The sequence below is a fragment of the Spermophilus citellus genome (assembly GCF_964194105.1).
Source record: "Spermophilus citellus genome assembly, chromosome: 18".
Classification (NCBI taxonomy): Eukaryota; Metazoa; Chordata; class Mammalia; order Rodentia; family Sciuridae; genus Spermophilus; species Spermophilus citellus.
In genome coordinates, this window is record NC_138200.1 from 14,220,645 (window position 1) to 14,237,181 (window position 16,537).

Consider the following 16,537-nt stretch of genomic DNA (forward strand, 5'->3'; position numbering starts at 1 on the left):
TGTGTATAGGTAGCACTCACTGTGTTACGAGCTCCATCTTAGATATGGAGAGACTGAGGCCAGAGATGAGCTGTGACTTACTGAAGGCTCACTAAGGAAGGTCACACAGCCAGGCAGGAGCGGCTGAACTGGGATTGAAACCAAAATTGTGAGGGGAGAGGGCAGGAAGGAGTTTGTCTCGGGGACCCCAGGAAACATCAGGGCCATGGGTGGGTCCAGGGGCCAGGAAACAGTGGGGGTGGGGTACTGAGTCTCTAAGTTGGGGTGGCCACGCGCAGGTCTCAGAAGTGGGGCTCCCGGTGGAGGTCTGGGCTCAGCCAAGGGACAGGCGGTGCCTCCTGGTCCCCACCCCCTGGCACATGGATGTAGCTGGGAGAAGGGGATGTTTGTTTCCCCACTGCCCACCCTCTGGTGACATCATATCTCAGCAGCCAATGGCTGGGGTCTTTCCCTCCTACCCCTCCCGATTCCTTTTCCCCTCCAGCCTAGGGCTGGGACCGAACAGACGGACTGGGGAGCTCTCGATTGTGTCTGGAGGCCCAGAGGTAAGAGATCAGCCAGCCAGTCGCCTCCCGGGACCAGGCTGAGAATGAGACCCAGGGTCCTGGGAGGTCTGGGAGGGTGCCCGGGGCCCAGGAAGGAGGACTTTGAGCCAGTCCTGAATCCCAGCTGCATCCTTTTTCTGGCTGTGCAGCCTTTGTGCCTCTACTTGCTCGTCTCTAAAATGGGCTGACAGAGGCCAACTCACAGAGAGTTCATGAGTTACTGCCTGTGAAGAGCTAGGGCAGGCTTTCTGGTTTTTGGAAGAGGATGCCAGGGGACTGTGGTGATTTTTTTTTTTTTTGTACCAGGGATTGAACCCACGGGTGCTTAACCACTGAGCCACATCCCCAACCCCTTTTTGTACTTTAGAGACAGTCTCACAGAGTTGCTTGGGGCCTCGCTAAGTTGCTGAGGCTGGCTTTGAACTTGCAATCCTCCTGTCTCATCCTCCCAAGCCACTGGGATTACAGGCATGCACCACCATGCCCGGCATGGTGGTGGTGATCTTATTGGTGGGAGGATGGTGCCCAAGATGGCTGGATTTTATCTCTCACTCGAAGTTCCCCTTTGGTTTTGGGGGAGCAAAGGCTGGGTATGAGACCCTGGGAGAGGTGGAGCCCTCCTGCATACACTCTGCTATCAGAGATGTTTCTGTTAATTGAGCACTTTATATTGGGATGTTCTGAGGACTTGCTCTTGTCTCACAAATCTTCAAAGCCATTTTTACTGGCTCCATTTTACAGATAAGAAACTGAGGTCTCAGATGAGAAGGACCTTGACCCTGTTTTCATACCTGGCAAGTGCTGGAGCTGGGACTCACCAAGGCAGCCAGAGGCCACTGCCTTACACTTCCCCTTGGCTCCACTGTGTGTCCTCAGATAATATCCAGGTGCCTGAATGAGTCGGGTCACCCCCAGCTCCCACTGCTGAGGACACCAGGTCACCGTGGCTGGGAAAGCTGAGACTCTTAGGCAGGCAGAATTCCCAAGTGAGGTTGGTGGCAGCTACTGAAGAAAGTGCTAGAAGGGCAAAAGCCTTCAATAGATTCCTCAGTGGACCTAGCTCAGCTGAAGGGCGGGGCCTAGGGTACAACCCCTAATTCCCAGCCACTCTGAAGGGCCCAAGCGTCTAAATGGATATCTTAGATGTACCTGCCTCATGGAGGTGTTGGGGGGGTTGAATGAGCCAAAGCGCAAAGTAAGTGCTCAAGAAACAGGAACGCTGAAAATTCTGGGAACTCAGGCATGAACCAGGACAGGGTCTCAGTCACTGCTCCAGTCTTGATTCACCAGGAGACCCCATCAGATCCGCCTCTGACACAACTCAGGGACTCCCAGAGAGTCTCCCCCACCTCCTACCCCTGCCTACTAGGATGGGCATCACTGGGAACACAGAGTGCTTGGGGTGGAGTGGGTTTCCTTCCGAAGCTGCCACCCCCACCCCAGGAGCTGGGTACGTTCCTCAGGAAGGGCACTTCTGAGCTAAATATAACTTGGGCTGGGCAGCTGTCCAGGTAGGGATGAGGAAGGAGGGTACTCTCTTGTTCCTGCCCTGCTTGGGCTTCCTATGTCAGGTTCTGGGTGTGACTCTTACTGCCAGGGCCTGGAGCAGGGAGCTCCTGGGCCAGGAGACTGTCCCCGCCATCTGCCGCTGCCTGCAAAGGGCCCGACTCACCCCCACTCCCCAGTTTAGAATACTGTGTTGGTCCTGGATAGCTCTCATACCTGGGTTCAGTCGTGATGTCCTGCCTCTTAACTCTCTTACTCATGGGCAAAATGGGGGCCCCCTGGGATCAAGTTAGCCAGGTCTGGCTCCAACAAGTTCACTTTGAAGTGGCATTCACAGTCCCCTCTACCTCTCTTGCTCCACCTAGTTCCTGCCCAGCTGTTTTGTGGCCCAGGTCTCAGAACTACCAGTGCAAGTTTCGGTACCCAGTAAGGGTCGAGGGCACAGGCCCTAGCTCTGCCTCTTCCTGGTTGTCTAACTCTGGACACTTTCCCCCTCTGAGCCTGGGTTTCCACCCTTGTAACAGCCACCCTATACAGGGTGACGTTGAGGCCTCTGGGTGCTGACACAGGGCCCAACTCAGAGGAACACCCCAGACATGGGAGCCAGCCTGGGAGAGATTGTCCCTGCTCCCAGGGGTGGGGGCTGAGAGAGGAGGCTGGGATGAACACATAGACCAGGACCCCTAGGAAATCCAGAGAGGGGCCCTCCAACACTGTGGGGGACCTGCTAGTGGAATAGTTGCTCAGTATGTTGAGGGGGTCCCCATGTCTTCTGTCCTGGCTGGTGGTGGGCTATGAAGGGCCATTGTGCAGCTGCGGGTGGGTGGGCGGGGTGGAATGTGGCTGGCCCAGCAGATGGGCCATTGTGTGAGGGAATGTGCCGCGTGAGGTCTGACCTTTCCCTCTACAGCAGGGGTTGGCGGGTTGGCATGCCAGGTGGGGGCTGTGAGGACAAGCCGGGAGTTGGGGGTTGGGGACACAATCTCTATGGCCGTTCCTCCAGGAGAGCCTGGCAGAAGACTGCATGTGACCCCCAGCTCTGCTTCCTCCTTTGCTGTGTGACCTGGGTTGGGGGTTGGGGACACAATCTCTATGACCATTCCCCCCGGGAGAGCATGGCAGAAGATGGCATGTGACCTCCAGCTGCTTCCTCCTTTGTTATGTGACTTCTCTTGGCCTCTCTGAGGGGACAGGGTTTTCAGAGGTGAGGGAGAAGGTGACGGTCTCAGTCCAAGGACTGGCCAATAATAACCACTCCATAACCATTAGTTATTATTATTGCCATATAAGGGGCTGGAGGTGTCAGACAAGTTCAAGTCCCAGCTTGGCCACATATACCACCAGGCAAGTGACTCCCCTGCCCCCAGCCTCCGTTATCTCCTCTGTAATGGGCTCAATACAATCCTGACCTCACAAAGCTGTTCTGGGGTCCATGTGCAATGATACCTATGGGGACAGGACACAAGGTCAGGACCCCAGGACATTCTTGGTAATAACAGCAAACACTTACAAGCTCCTCCCTCGTGTGGGCCACTTTATACCTTCTAAGTCATTGATCCATGGAACAGCCCTGCAAGGCGGGCATGCTTTCCCTCACTTTTTAAAAAAGCACAGGAAGGCGAGGGGCTGTGACCTCGGGGAGCACATGGGAGTGGATGTCACTATATTGTATGTTTGGTCCAGGTGGTTGGCCCTGGGGCTCTGCAGCTGGACAGGCCCAGGAGTCAGCTTGGGCTTTGCCTCTTGTTTTCCAGTTGTCATGGGGTGTGTGTGTGTGGGTCTTCTGAACCTCATTGTCCCCACCTCCATTATTGGGACAGGACATTGATAGAGTGGGGAGGGTCATCCACCCGGAAGCAACAGTGCGTGTTAGCTGATAATACTGCTCCCATTATTCTTCTCAGAGCCCCGGACCCAGGAGGCCCAAGGAGCTGAAGGTGACCCTCAGGTGAGCACTGGCTGGCGCCACATGCCCCTCCTTGCCCTTTCCTGCCTACCTGGACCCTCATTCCCTGATCTTTCCCTGGCAGGCAGCAAGACCCCAGCGGAAGGCCGGGAGCCCCACAGATAGCTGTGTGGCATCTGGGGCCGGGCTCCTGTTAGGAGGGAATACCTGCGCCCAGGCAGCGGTGAGGGGACAGCTGGGGTGCGGGGCTTTTCTCTCCTTCTGATGCCCACCCTGCCCTTCCCCTGGAAGCTGGGCTTCCATCCCTCATCCCCTCCTGGCCTCAACCCTCCATCCCTGTCCCCCAGGCTCAGAGGCAGCTGCTTCATGCAGAACTGAAGTTGGTTCTGCAGCGGAAGGGGGAAAGGAAGCAGGAGCCCAGGGCTCACGTGTCTCCCAGCAGTGCCATGGAGGCCAGGAGCCGGAGTGCCGAGGTAAGTGCAACAGGCCCTGCAAGGGGGGTTACAGGGAATGTGTAGGGAGCACAGACTAGGACATCAAGGAGACACTTCCTGGCTTCTCTGGGCCTCAGTCTCCCCATCTGTGAAATGGAAATATAATTGAGGGGGAAATAATAATGATGGGAAGGGCTCAGTGTAGTGCCTGGCTCAAATCGATGCAAAGCAGCTAATTCACTGGATCATAAAGGAGTTGATAATAAGCTAAGGAAACCCAGCAGAAAGTCTTCATCAGAAGAGGCAGTGTGGTACAGTGGTTTAAAGACAAGAATTTGGAATTATCAAATCCCACTCCCCACTATGTCAGCTGTGCAGCCCTGAGCAGGTGACCTCATCCCTTTGAGCCTCAAATTCCCCATTGGTGAAATGAGATAATGGTTCCCATATCTGTGGGGTTTGAGGACTCACCCTGGGGCCATCTGCAGAGTCTGGCACTGAGGAAGACTCCTCTAAAGGTAGCTACCCTGGCTATTATGGAGATGGGGACGGCGGTGGCACTTAATGTGCCCCACTGTGTGCCAGGCACAGGGCAGGTGTGCTTTACAGGAGCCAAGCTGAGGCTGGGAATGGCAGGCAAGGGGGTCACTGCCTTCAGGATGGCCTGTGGGTTCTGGGACCACAGACCCAAGGTCAAGGCCCAGTGGCTTAACTTGCTGTGTGACATTAGGCAAGACATTCTACCTTTCTGGGCCTCAGGGTCCTCCTCTGTTGACTTCCCAAGGCTGAAGGGAGAATGAAATGAGAGGCTGAACAGAGAATGCTTAGACCAGGGCCTGCACAGCCAAAGGGTGGTAGGGATGGTCATAATCTTCCAGCCGCTGCCACGGCTTTTCCTTCTCACATTGCCCTGCCCAGTCCTCTCCCCTCTGGGAGCCACCACAGTGGGGCATTAGGCTCAGAACTGCTTTCCCCTCTTCAAGCCCTAAGTTCAATTCCAGTCCTTGCTGGTCTCAATGCCCTGCCCTGTCCCCTCTGATCCCTGTTGGTTTAGTTCACAGCTCATAATCACAGACTCCTTCCAGTACACCTCTGTTATCCAACTTTACAGCAGAGAAACGGGTTCAGGGAGGGCAAGGTGCTCCCCCAGAGAGACACGGCAGATTGGATTCCTAGACAGAACTCAGGCCTCTCACTTCCTCTTCTGGGAACGACGTCAATCACACAGCATGCCGCTGGGCCACAGCCAGTGTGCACCATTTACAGTAAATACCAGGAATGCCACCACTGTTGGTCCACCATTCATTTACCCACGCACCGACCCCCACCCCACACTTTGCTAGATTCCCTCCTGGGTGGGCGTTATGCAGGTCTTGAGGTTATAGAGTCTACAGAAGAGCACAGTCACACACGTTCAAGCCTGCAGGGCCAAGGGCAAGTCCCATTCCCCATTGCCTCATCTTGCCTGGCTTAGGGGTCCAACCCTTTCCTAGGAATCCTATCCTCACCCTCGCCCCTTCTGCTGCTGCTATTAAAGCCCTTCCTCGTGGCTCAATCCCACACTTAGAATATGGGTCACTGCTCCAGCTCCAAAGAAACCCCTCATAAACTGCAGCCAACAGACTCCTCATCCCCGGTACTCTTCCACACTCCTTTTGCTCCCAACCTCGCCAGGTGCTCTCTGATCCCGGTTCCCCGAACGGATCCGTCCTATTACCTGGCTCCGCCCCCTCTAGCAGCCTCCGCCGAGTCCCGCCTCTTCCAGCCCCGCCCCTCAAGACCGCAGCCGTGGGGGCTCGCAGTGGCGCTCACGCCCGCGGAGCTGTTTAACCGTAGTGCAGAGAGCTAGCCGCCCGCGCGCGTGCTAAAAGAGGTGCCGGATGAGTGGCCCGGACGTCCAGCCTGGGCCGTGCCGAGGGGCAGGTGCCCGGGGAACCCGCCTAAGAGCCGCTTTTAAGCGCGATGGCGACTTCCGGGCGAGGTGTAGCCCTGGCGTCCCATGGCGACCCCTCGCCGCCGTCTGCAGGAGCTGAGGCGAGCGGAGTTGGTGGAGATTATAGTGGAGACGGAGGCGCAGACCGGGGTCAGCGGCATCAACGTAGCCGGCGGCGGTAAAGAAGGAATCTTCGTCCGCGAGCTGCGCGAGGACTCACCTGCCGCCAGGAGCCTCAGCCTACAGGAAGGTGGGCGGGGCCGGGGCGTGGGCGGGGCCGACCTGCGGGGGTGGAGTTAGGAATCTGTCCTGGGCCCAAGGGCTGAAACTGACTTCAAGGTTGTGGGCGTGGTCTCTAAAAGGCGGGGCTTTTTTTTGGCACTGTGATTGTTCGGAGCTGACTCTGGGGGCTCCTTGTCTGATTTGAATCCCTAAGGCCCCGTTTACTAGCTTGTGATCTTTCTGTGCCACCGTTTTCTCATCTTTAAAATGGGAACAACTAGTATTGAGCTCATGGGTTTATTATGTAGATTAAATAAGTCAGTATTTGAAAACAGCACACAGCTAAGTAGCACGTGGGAAGCACTATGTAATTGCTAGTTAATGTTTGTGTTGTTGGGGCAGAAGAAAAGGGGAGGAGTTAATAACCTGGAGAGGTTGGAGAGGGGTTCAGTAAGCGAGGCGTGTTTTAGGAAATGTGAGTGAAGCTCACATTTATTCATACAGCATCTATTTATTAAGGGCCTTCTATTTCAGCCATTACTTAGGTGCTTGGGCTATCGCAGTGAACAAACAGACAACAGTCCCTGCACTTATAAGTTACAATCCAGTGGAGAAGGAGTTAAAATAAGTAAAATCTCTGGTAAATTAGAAGGGAGTATGTGCTATAGATGCCTGGAAGAAAACTGCATTTTTACACAAGGTGGTCTAGGAAGGGTGGGAAATCTGCAAGGAAGTAAGGAAACAAGCTACGTGGCCATCTGGAAAAAGCATTCCAGGCAGAGGGAGCAGCCAATGCAAACATCCCAAGGTGGGAGCATGGCTGGTTTGTTGGAGGAAGAATATGGAAGACAGTGTATGCAGTAAGTGAAGGGTAAGACCCATGTCAGAGAGGCAAGGGGGAGCAGTTTTTGGAAGGCTTTAATAAGCCATGGCGAGACTTTGACTATTTACTCAGAGACTTTGTCTTTTTTTTTTTTTTTTTTTTTTGTACCAGGGATTGAACCCAGGGGTATTTAACCACTGAGCCACATCCCCAACCCTTTTAAAAGTTTATTTAGAGACAGGATCTCACTGAGTTGCTTAGGGCCTCACTAAGTTGCTGAGGCCGACTTTGAATCCTTTGAATCCTCCTGCCTCGCCTTCCCAGCAGCAGGGGAGACTTTGAATTGTATTCTGTGAGTGTTGTGAGCAGAAGAGAAACAGGAATGGATCATGTTGAATGACTACAATAACAGTAGACTGTAGGGGGCAGGGTTGGGAGCAGGGAGAACAAGGTGGTTACTTGGATTATCCACGTAAGAGATGGTGATGCTCAGGACTAAAACAGTGTTGTTGGAGGTGAAGAGAAGGACTCTGGATATACCTTGAAGGAGAAACCTTCAGGACTGAATGTGGGATATCATGGACAGAGATGGGTCAGGAAGCCTCCAGGAATTTTCGACCTGAGGATGAAGCTGTTATTCTAACAAACGGGGAACAATGGGGCTGGTGCTTGTTTGGAAAAGACCAGGTGTGTATTTTGGACCTCTTAGATGCGAGGTGTTTGTTGGACACCCAGGTGATGTGGAGTGGCAGTTGGATATACAGTCCACCCTCCATATTTTCGGGTTCTGCATCTGAGGATTTAACCAAAGATTGAAAATATTTTTTTAAAAAATTGCATCTGTAATTGTATCTGAACACATCTAGACACATTTTCTTGTCACTATTCCCTAAACAACACAGTGTAACAACTATTTACACTGCGTTAGGTATTATAAGTAATCTAGCCAGAGTGTAGTGTTACATGCCTGTAATCCCAGTGGCTAGGGAAGCTGAGGCAGGAGGATTGTGAGTTCAAAGCCTGATTCAGTAACTTAGCAAGGCCTTAAGCAACTCAGAGAGACCCTGTCTCTAAATAAAATACAAAATAGGGCTGGGGATGTGGCTCAGTGGTTAAGCATCCCTGGGTTCATTCCTCCTTACCAAAAAATAAATAAGTAATCTAGATCTCATTTTATATATGTGTGAAGAGGTATGTAGCTTACATGAAAATACTATGCTGTTTATATAAGAGACTTGAGCATCTGCAGATTTTTGATGTCTAGGAGGGGAGGACCTGAAAACAACCCCTACAGATACAGAGAGGCCTTATGAGTCCAGAATGAAGGAGGGAGTGCTGGCTGGAGAGATACACTGGGGAGTTATCAGGAGATGTATGATCCTTAAACTCCTAAATCTGGATGAGCTTCCCAAGAATTCCCCAAAGCCGAGTTTAGCGTGTTTATGGAGAAGAGAAGAGGCCCAAGGCCTGAGCACCTCAAACAGTGTCTTTAAGAGTTCAGAAACTTGCTGAGCAAGACGGTGCATGCCCATAATCCCAGCAACCTGAGAGGATAAGGCAGGATGATCCCAATGTCGATGCAAGTTCGAGGGTAGCCTCAGCAACCTCCAGAGGGGTTCCAGAAGGTGTGACACCCCCCAAACCAACTGAAACAAGTAGATGAGAAAAAGAGTAAAGTTGGGTCAAATAAACTGGTCCAAGCAGATGAAGTTTGGGATTTGACCATTGAACTACACAGGGGTCACTGCCTGAGACCTTGAAAGGTGCAGTTCATGTATGTGGGGTGAAGCGGGGCGCTAGTAAGCGGATGGAAACTGTGACTGGAGAATTGTAAATAATGCCGACGCATTTTTTGTCATCAAGGTAAACAGATCTATGGGTCAGGAGCTCCAGACTGTGAGGTCCAGACATTCATTCTTATGGGAGAAATGGTATATTGTTATGCTGATAGGATAATGTAGAAAAAAGGGCACATGGTGATGTGGGAAAAGGGGAGAATCGCTGGGCAAACAGCGGGGGAACTGACCCGAGCCGGGAGTGAGAACAGTTCGTCCCTTGAACAGGAGTAAAGATCCAGCAGAGCAGGGAGGTAAATAGATGGTGTGGGAACTTGCGGAAGTTACCTTCTGATTTTGTTCTCTCCATAAAGAAAACAAAGTCATCTTTTGAGGTGTGAGTTTGGGGTAGAGAAGTGGAAAGGCGACCCGCGAGACCAGAGCGTTGTGGATTTGTTCGGCGCCCAGTGGGAGAGGCGGAGCTAAAGCCATGGGCGGGGCTTCGTTACTAGGGTCTTGGCTCTAGTCGAGTTGGAACGCCTCTCAAGCCTGCGCTCGGGATAGGCGGGCTAAACCCGGGGGCGGGGCTTCATTGCGCTAGCTCCCAGGAAGTGGGCGGAACCAGACCTGGGCGGAGCTGGCAGATGCCCATGCCCTGCCCACCTCCACCTCGCCTGCAGGGGACCAGCTCCTGAGTGCCCGCGTGTTCTTTGAGAACTTCAAGTACGAGGACGCACTACGCCTGCTGCAATGCGCCGAACCTTACAAGGTCTCCTTCTGCCTGAAGCGCACTGTGCCCACCGGAGACCTGGCGCTGCGGCCCGGGACCGTGGCTGGCTACGAGATCAAGGGGCCGCGGGCCAAGGTGGCCAAGCTGGTACGCGTGCTTAGCCCGGCCCCGGTCCTGGACAGCCCCAGCGATCCTGTCTCTGCGCCGTGAGCCCCACTCCCCGCCAACGTGGGCCATCCTTGCCCTCTGTCTTGTCACTAACCTAATGCTAATCCCACCCTCGTTCTTTGTCCCTAAACTCCTCCCCCCCGGGAGGGAGTCCTTCTACCCCAGACCTTGGCCCTCAACCGTCTTGAAGAGGCATTCCCATCTTCGGATCCAGGCCAGCTAGGGAGGATTTGGAACCAGGAAGGCCAGGTTCCAGTCTGAGCACGGCTCAATCCCCATCTGCACCATAAGGGTGCTGGGGAAATTCCTGGATGAGGACTTAGACATCTTGGGGTCCAGTTCCCACACTCCTATTGATTCTACATGAATGTCTTTGCTTTCTGGGGGAAAGGCAGGAAGTGGGGATGGTTTTGGGGGACAAGATACTCTACCCAGAATATCTCCATCCTGATATACAATACCAGTGGGGCTCTTCCTGTCTGCTCCGGCCTCCCACTGTCCCACCGCCTCCTGCCTCTCTCCTCTCTCCCCAGAACATCCAGAGTCTGTCCCCTGTGAAGAAGAAGAAGATGTTGGTGGTGCCCGGGGCCCTGGGGGCCCCTGCAGACCTGGCCCCCGTTGACGTCGAGTTCTCCTTTCCCAAGTTCTCCCGTCTGCGTCGGGGCCTCAAAGCTGAGGCTGTCAAAGGTCCTGTCCCAGCTGCCCCTGCCCGCCGGCGCCTCCAGCTGCCTCGGCTGCGTGTAAGAGAAGTGGCCGAAGAGGCCCAGGTAGCCCGGCTGGCTGCTGCTGCTCCTCCCTCCAGGAAGGCCAAGGCAGAGGCAGAGGTGGCAGCAGGAGCCCGTTTCCCAGCCCCTCAGGTGGAGCTGGTTGGGCCCTGGCTGCCAGGTGCTGAGGGTGTCCCTCAGGTCTCAGCTCCCAAGGTGGCCCCCTCAGCAGAGGCTCCCAGTGACTTGGGCCTCCACCTGCCAACCCTTGGGCTGGGAGCCCCTGCTGCACCTGCTGTGGAGCCTCCAGCTGTAGGGATCCAGGTCCCCCAAGTGGAGCTGCCCACCTTGCCCTCACTACCCACTCTCCCCACACTTCCTTGCCTGGAGACCCAGGAAGGGGCTGTGGCGGTGACAGTGCCCACCCTGGAAGTAGCAGCACCTACTGTGGAGGTGGACCTGGCCTTGCCAGGCAAAGAGGCAGAGGCCCGGGGAGAGGTGCCTGAGGTGGCCTTGAAGATGCCCCGCCTCAGTTTCCCCCGCTTTGGGACCCGAGGGAAAGAAGTCACTGAGGCCAAGGTAACCAAGGTCAGTCCAGAGGCCAGGGTGAAGGGTCCTAGACTTCGAATGCCCACCTTTGGCCTTTCTCTCCTGGAGCCCCGGCCTTCAGCCCCTGAGGCTGTTGCTGAGAGCAAGTTGAAGCTGCCCACCATCAAAATGCCCTCCTTTGGTATTGGAGTCGCGGGGCCTGAGGTCAAGGTGCCCAAAGGGCCTGAAGTGAAGCTCCCTAAGGCCCCTGAGATCAAGCTCCCCAAAGTGCCTGAGGCAGTCCTCCCAGATGTGCGACTCCCAGAGGTTCAGCTCCTCAAAGTGTCAGAGATGAAGCTTCCAAAAGTGCCTGAGATGGCTGTGCCCGAGGTTCGACTCCCAGAGGTGCAGTTGCCCAAAGTCCCAGAGATGAAAGTCCCTGAGATGAAGCTCCCGAAGGTACCCGAGATGGCTGTGCCCGATGTGCACCTCCCAGAAGTGCAACTCCCGAAGGTTCCAGAGATGAAACTCCCTGAGATGAAGCTCCCGAAGGTGCCCGAGATGGCTGTGCCCGATGTGCACCTGCCAGAAGTGCAGCTCCCGAAGGTTCCAGAGATGAAACTCCCGAAGGTGCCTGAGATGAAGCTCCCTGAGATAAAACTCCCGAAGGTGCCCGAGATGGCTGTGCCCGAGGTTCGACTTCCGGAGCTGCAGCTGCCCAAAGTGTCAGAGATAAAGCTCCCGAAGATACCCGAGATGGCCGTGCCCGATGTGCACCTCCCAGAAGTGCAGCTCCCGAAGGTTCCAGAGATGAAACTCCCCAAGGTCCCCGAGATGGCCGTGTCCGAGGTTCGGCTACCTGAGGTGCAGCTGCCCAAAGTATCAGAGATGAAGCTCCCCAAGATCCCCGAGATGGCCGTGCCCGAGGTTCGGCTTCCCGAGGTGCAGCTGCCCAAAGTGTCGGAGGTGAAACTCCCCAAGGTCCCCGAGATGGCTGTGCCCGAAGTGCAGCTCCCAGAGGTGCAGCTGCCCAAAGTGTCAGAGATTCGGCTGCCAGAAATGCAGGTGCCAGCGGCACCAGATGTGCAGCTGGCAGCTCCCAAGGCACCGGAGGTGAAGCTAAAAGCTGCTGGGGCGGAGCAGGCAGAGGGGATGGAGTTTGGCTTCAAGATGCCCAAGATGACCATGCCCAAGTTGGGGAGGGTGGGGCCTCCGTCCCAAGGCAAACCTGGTGAGGCAGGTGCGGAGGTCTCAGGAAAGCTAGTGACACTTCCCTGTCTGCAGCCGGAGGTGGGTGGTGAGGCTCGTGTGGGTGTCCCCTCTCTCACTCTGCCCTCTGTGGAACTAGACCTACCGGGGGCCCTCGGCCTGGAGGGACAGGTTCAGGAGGCCAAAGTGGGCAAGGTGGAGCAGCCAGAGGGTCCCCAGGTGGCAGTTGGTGTTGGGGAAGTGGGCTTCCGAGTGCCCTCTGTTGAGATTGTCACTCCTCAGCTGCCCACAGTGGAGGTTGAGGAAGGGCGGCTGGAGATGACGGAGATGAAGGCCAAGCCCTCCTCCAAGTTCTCCCTGCCCAAGTTTGGACTCTCAGGACCAAAGGTAGCCAAGGCAGAGGCTGAGGGGGCTGGACGAGCCACCAAGCTGAAGGTGTCCAAGTTTGCTATCTCACTCCCCAAGGCTCGGATGGGGACTGAAGCTGAGGCCAAAGAGGCAGGAGATGGAGGCCTGTTGCCTGCCCTTGATCTGTCTATTCCACAGCTCAGCCTGGATGCCCACCTGCCCTCGGGCAAGGTGGAGGTGGCAGGGGCCGATGTCAAGTTCAAGGGGCCCAGGTTTGCTCTGCCCAAGTTTGGGGTCAAAGGCCGGGACGCTGAGCCAGGAGAACTAGTGCCAGGGACAGCTGAGTTGGAGGGCAAGGGCTGGGGCTGGGATGGGAAGGTCAAAATGCCCAAGCTGAAGATGCCCTCTTTTGGGCTGGTCAGAGAGAAGGAAGTGGAAGTCCAGGGTGGACGCATCAGCCCTGGGGAAAAGCCAGAGTCCATAGCTGGGCAGCTTAGGATCCCTGAGGTGGAGTTGGTCACCCTGGGGACTCAGGAGGAAGCAGGGGCAGAGGGAGCAGTGGCCGTTAGTGGAGTGAGGCCATCAGGCCTGCATGTGTCCACGACTGGGCAGGTGGCCACTGAGGGCCATGAGGGGGTGCTGAGGATGCCCCCACTGGGCATCACACTGCCCCAGGTAGAACTAACTGGCTTTGGGGAGGCGGGCACCCCAGGGCAGCAGGCCAAAAGCATGTCCCCTCCAGCAGAGGGCACAGCAGGCTACAAAGTCCAGGTGCCTCAGGTGAGCCTGTCCCTGCCTGGAAGCCAAGTGGCAGGTGGTGAGCTGTTGGTGGGTGAAGGCATCTTCAAGATGCCCACCGTGACCGTGCCCCAGCTGGAGCTGGACGTGGGGCTGAGCCGGGAGGCCCAGGTGGATGAGGTGGCCACAAGCGAGGAGGGGCTGAGGCTGAAGCTGCCCACGCTGGGGGCAGGAGCCAGGGGAGAGGGGACTGAGGGCCAGCCTCCAGGGGCCGAGCACACCTTCCGCCTCTTGCTGCCAGACGTGGAGCTCTCGCCACCCTCTGTGGGCAGCCACGCCGAGTACCAGGTGGCAGGGGGTGAAGGAGAAGCCGCACAGAAACTCAAGGTGCGGCTGCCCCGATTTGGCCTGGTGCGGGCCAAGGAGGGGGTCGAGGAGGGTGAGAAGGTCAAGAGCCCGAAGCTCAGGCTACCCCGGGTGGGCTTCAGCCCAAACGAGTCTGCCCCTGGAGAAGGTTCCCCCAGCCCTGAGGAGGAGGAGGAAGAGGGCAGCGGGGAAGGGGCCTCCGGTCGCCGGGGCCGGGTCAGGGTCCGCTTGCCCCGTGTGGGCCTAGCAGCCCCTTCTAAGGCCTCTAAGGGACAGGAGGGTGATGCAGCCTCCAAGTCCCCTGTGGGGGAGAAGTCACCCAAGTTCCGCTTCCCCAGGGTGTCTCTAAGCCCTAAGGCCCAGAGTGGAAGTGGGGACCAGGAAGAGGGTGGCTTCAGGGTCCGGCTGCCCAGTGTGGGGTTTTCTGAGACAGGGGCTCCAGGCCCCACCAGGATGGAGGGGGCCCAGGCGGCTGCTGTCTGAAGCCCTGGGCAGACGGAGACATCCCCTCCCCTCGTTTTGTGTGTGAGTTAACTAGCACTAACCCTCAGAGGGCCAGGAGGTGGGCGACTGACCAGGGCAGGGTGGAGGCCTGTCCTCTCATCAGCAGGAGTGCCTGTATCATTCCAAGCCATGTGAATAAAATAATCCAGAGGTAGCCATGTGTCCTGTTTCCTGTGTGTGTGTATGGTAGGAGTGGGGGTGGTGGGAAGGGGAAGAGAAAGGAGGTCCTGGTGGGGTCCTCCCCAACCTGAGGGGATCCTCTGGCATGAGAGAGAAACAGGCCACCTCTGGTCTTAGAAGAGGCAGGTAGCCCTGGTGGAGGGCGCCTGCTCTCACCCTTCAGAATTCCCAGAGGCCTTTGAGGAGGGCACTGGGGAGCTCCCTAGCAGGGCACAGCAGTGGATCAACCTCTCTGCCAGGGAATCTGTCGTCCGGGGGGACCCACTCCTACAGGACGGCTGCTGCCCCCTGCTCACTGCACACCTCTGTACACCCTGCCTTCTTTCCCGTCAGGCTGGTTCGACTGCCCCACCCACCTGGCCCCACCCAGGAAGGCCTGTCCTGGTCTCCAGAACTATGGGTTCAGAACCTCCACACCAGACACCTGGCTGCCTCTTAGGACTGGATCCTGGGATCCTCAGCACCTCTCAGGGCTGAGCCTTGGGATCGTGGGCCGCCCATCTCCCTGCCCAATCCCCACTCAGGATCTAAGCCCCCCTAGGGCCTCCATACTACCTCATGTTTCTGCTGTGATATAAAAGGACACTACCCTGCCAGGACCAAGTGCCACTTCAGTCCTTCTGCTCTCTTCACACCTCCTCCTCCTTGTCTCAGGATGAGGGATGCAGACTCCATGCACTGAAGCACCTTCTCCCATGGGCCGGCTGCCCTGCACTTCCTGTGTCCCCAGCACACACCACAGGAGCCGTCTCCACTTAGGCGCACGCCTCTGCAGCCCCCCCCCCCCCACGTGCTGGGTTTGCCTCCCACTTTATCTGCCCCCCAGCACACACAGGGGCTTCTCTGTGGCTTCACCTGCAGTTTTTTCCAACTTCCCAGGGAAACTTCTATCTTCTGGCCCTGGCTCTTATCTGTCTTCTCAACTCCTCTTTCTCCTCCTGCCCCTGGGCCATCAGGGCTCCTACAAGGTCCTGGTCCACCCCCCACTCCCTCTCTGGGCTTCGTCCCCTTCCCCTGTGGTTTCTATTTATTTATGTGCAAGCAACTCCCAGACTCTCTCCTGCATCCACCTGGGGGAGCCGGTGGCCTCTGCAGCCTCTCCTTGGACACTCAGAGACTGTGAGGGTGGTAGTTCAGAGCTTGGCTGACCGCAGGGTCAATCAATGCCTGTCTCCGGCACCCAGTTAAGGGACTTTTTAGGTATTTTTAAAACTTCTTTGGACCAGGCACAGTGGTGCACACCTGTAATCCCAGTGACTCAGGAAGCTGAGGCAGAAGAGTCACAAGTTTGAGGCCAGCCTCTGCAACTTAGACCCTGTCCCCAAACAAAAACTAAAAGGGCTGGGGATGTGGTTCAGTGGTTAAGCATCCTTGGGTTCAATCCCTGGTACCAAAAAACAAACAAAAAACTCCACGTCTTTGTGCCTTGATTCTCTCTTCCCTGCAATTCCTACTCTATTATGGGTTTAAACATCTTAATGTTTACTCTGTAATCTGGCCCCAGCATCTTCTCCCCCAAACTGCTCCTTCTCCATGTTCCTTTCTCAGATACTTCCCTGGGCCTTGTCCTGCACAGATTCATCCTTTCCCCCCAACCTGTCTGTCACACGGCCCGTCCTTCTGTATCCTTCCCCAACCTTTCCCCCCGGGCCCTGCCCTGGACTCCTTCCTGGGTTTGGGTCCTCCACTCTTGCCTCTCCACTTTGTTCTGGACACTCAGATCGGACCCTACCCTTCCTTGCTCAAAGCCCTTCTGTGGCTCCCCAGTACCCTCGGAATAAAATCCAAACTCTGTAGTCTGTATCCAGGACCTTCTACAACCTGGCTCTGCCCCAGCCACAGCTCCCAACCACATGTGTTTTCTGGCCACGAACACTCGTGCACACACACACACACACGCACATACACACACGCGCGC

General features: G+C 56.1%; 1 protein-coding gene across 2 annotated transcripts; it reads left to right on the top strand.

Annotated features, from left to right (window-relative positions):
- The first annotated feature begins 453 nt into the window (after positions 1–453).
- PRX (periaxin) lies at positions 454–14,587 on the top strand. 2 transcript variants are annotated; one of them, XM_081274925.1, is made up of 8 exons: positions 521–545; positions 1,287–1,432; positions 3,956–3,999; positions 4,082–4,180; positions 4,305–4,430; positions 6,418–6,574; positions 9,825–10,021; positions 10,576–14,587. In XM_081274925.1, the coding sequence occupies exons 5-8, from the start codon at positions 4,404–4,406 to the stop codon at positions 14,416–14,418; spliced, it is 4,224 nt and encodes a 1,407-aa protein (XP_081131051.1). In that variant the 5' UTR covers positions 521–545; positions 1,287–1,432; positions 3,956–3,999; positions 4,082–4,180; positions 4,305–4,403; the 3' UTR covers positions 14,419–14,587. The 2 variants fall into 2 exon arrangements, with proteins under 2 accessions (XP_081131052.1, XP_081131051.1); XM_081274926.1 differs by lacking the exon at positions 1,287–1,432 and having other exon boundaries at positions 454–545.
- Positions 14,588–16,537: the final 1,950 nt, after the last annotated feature.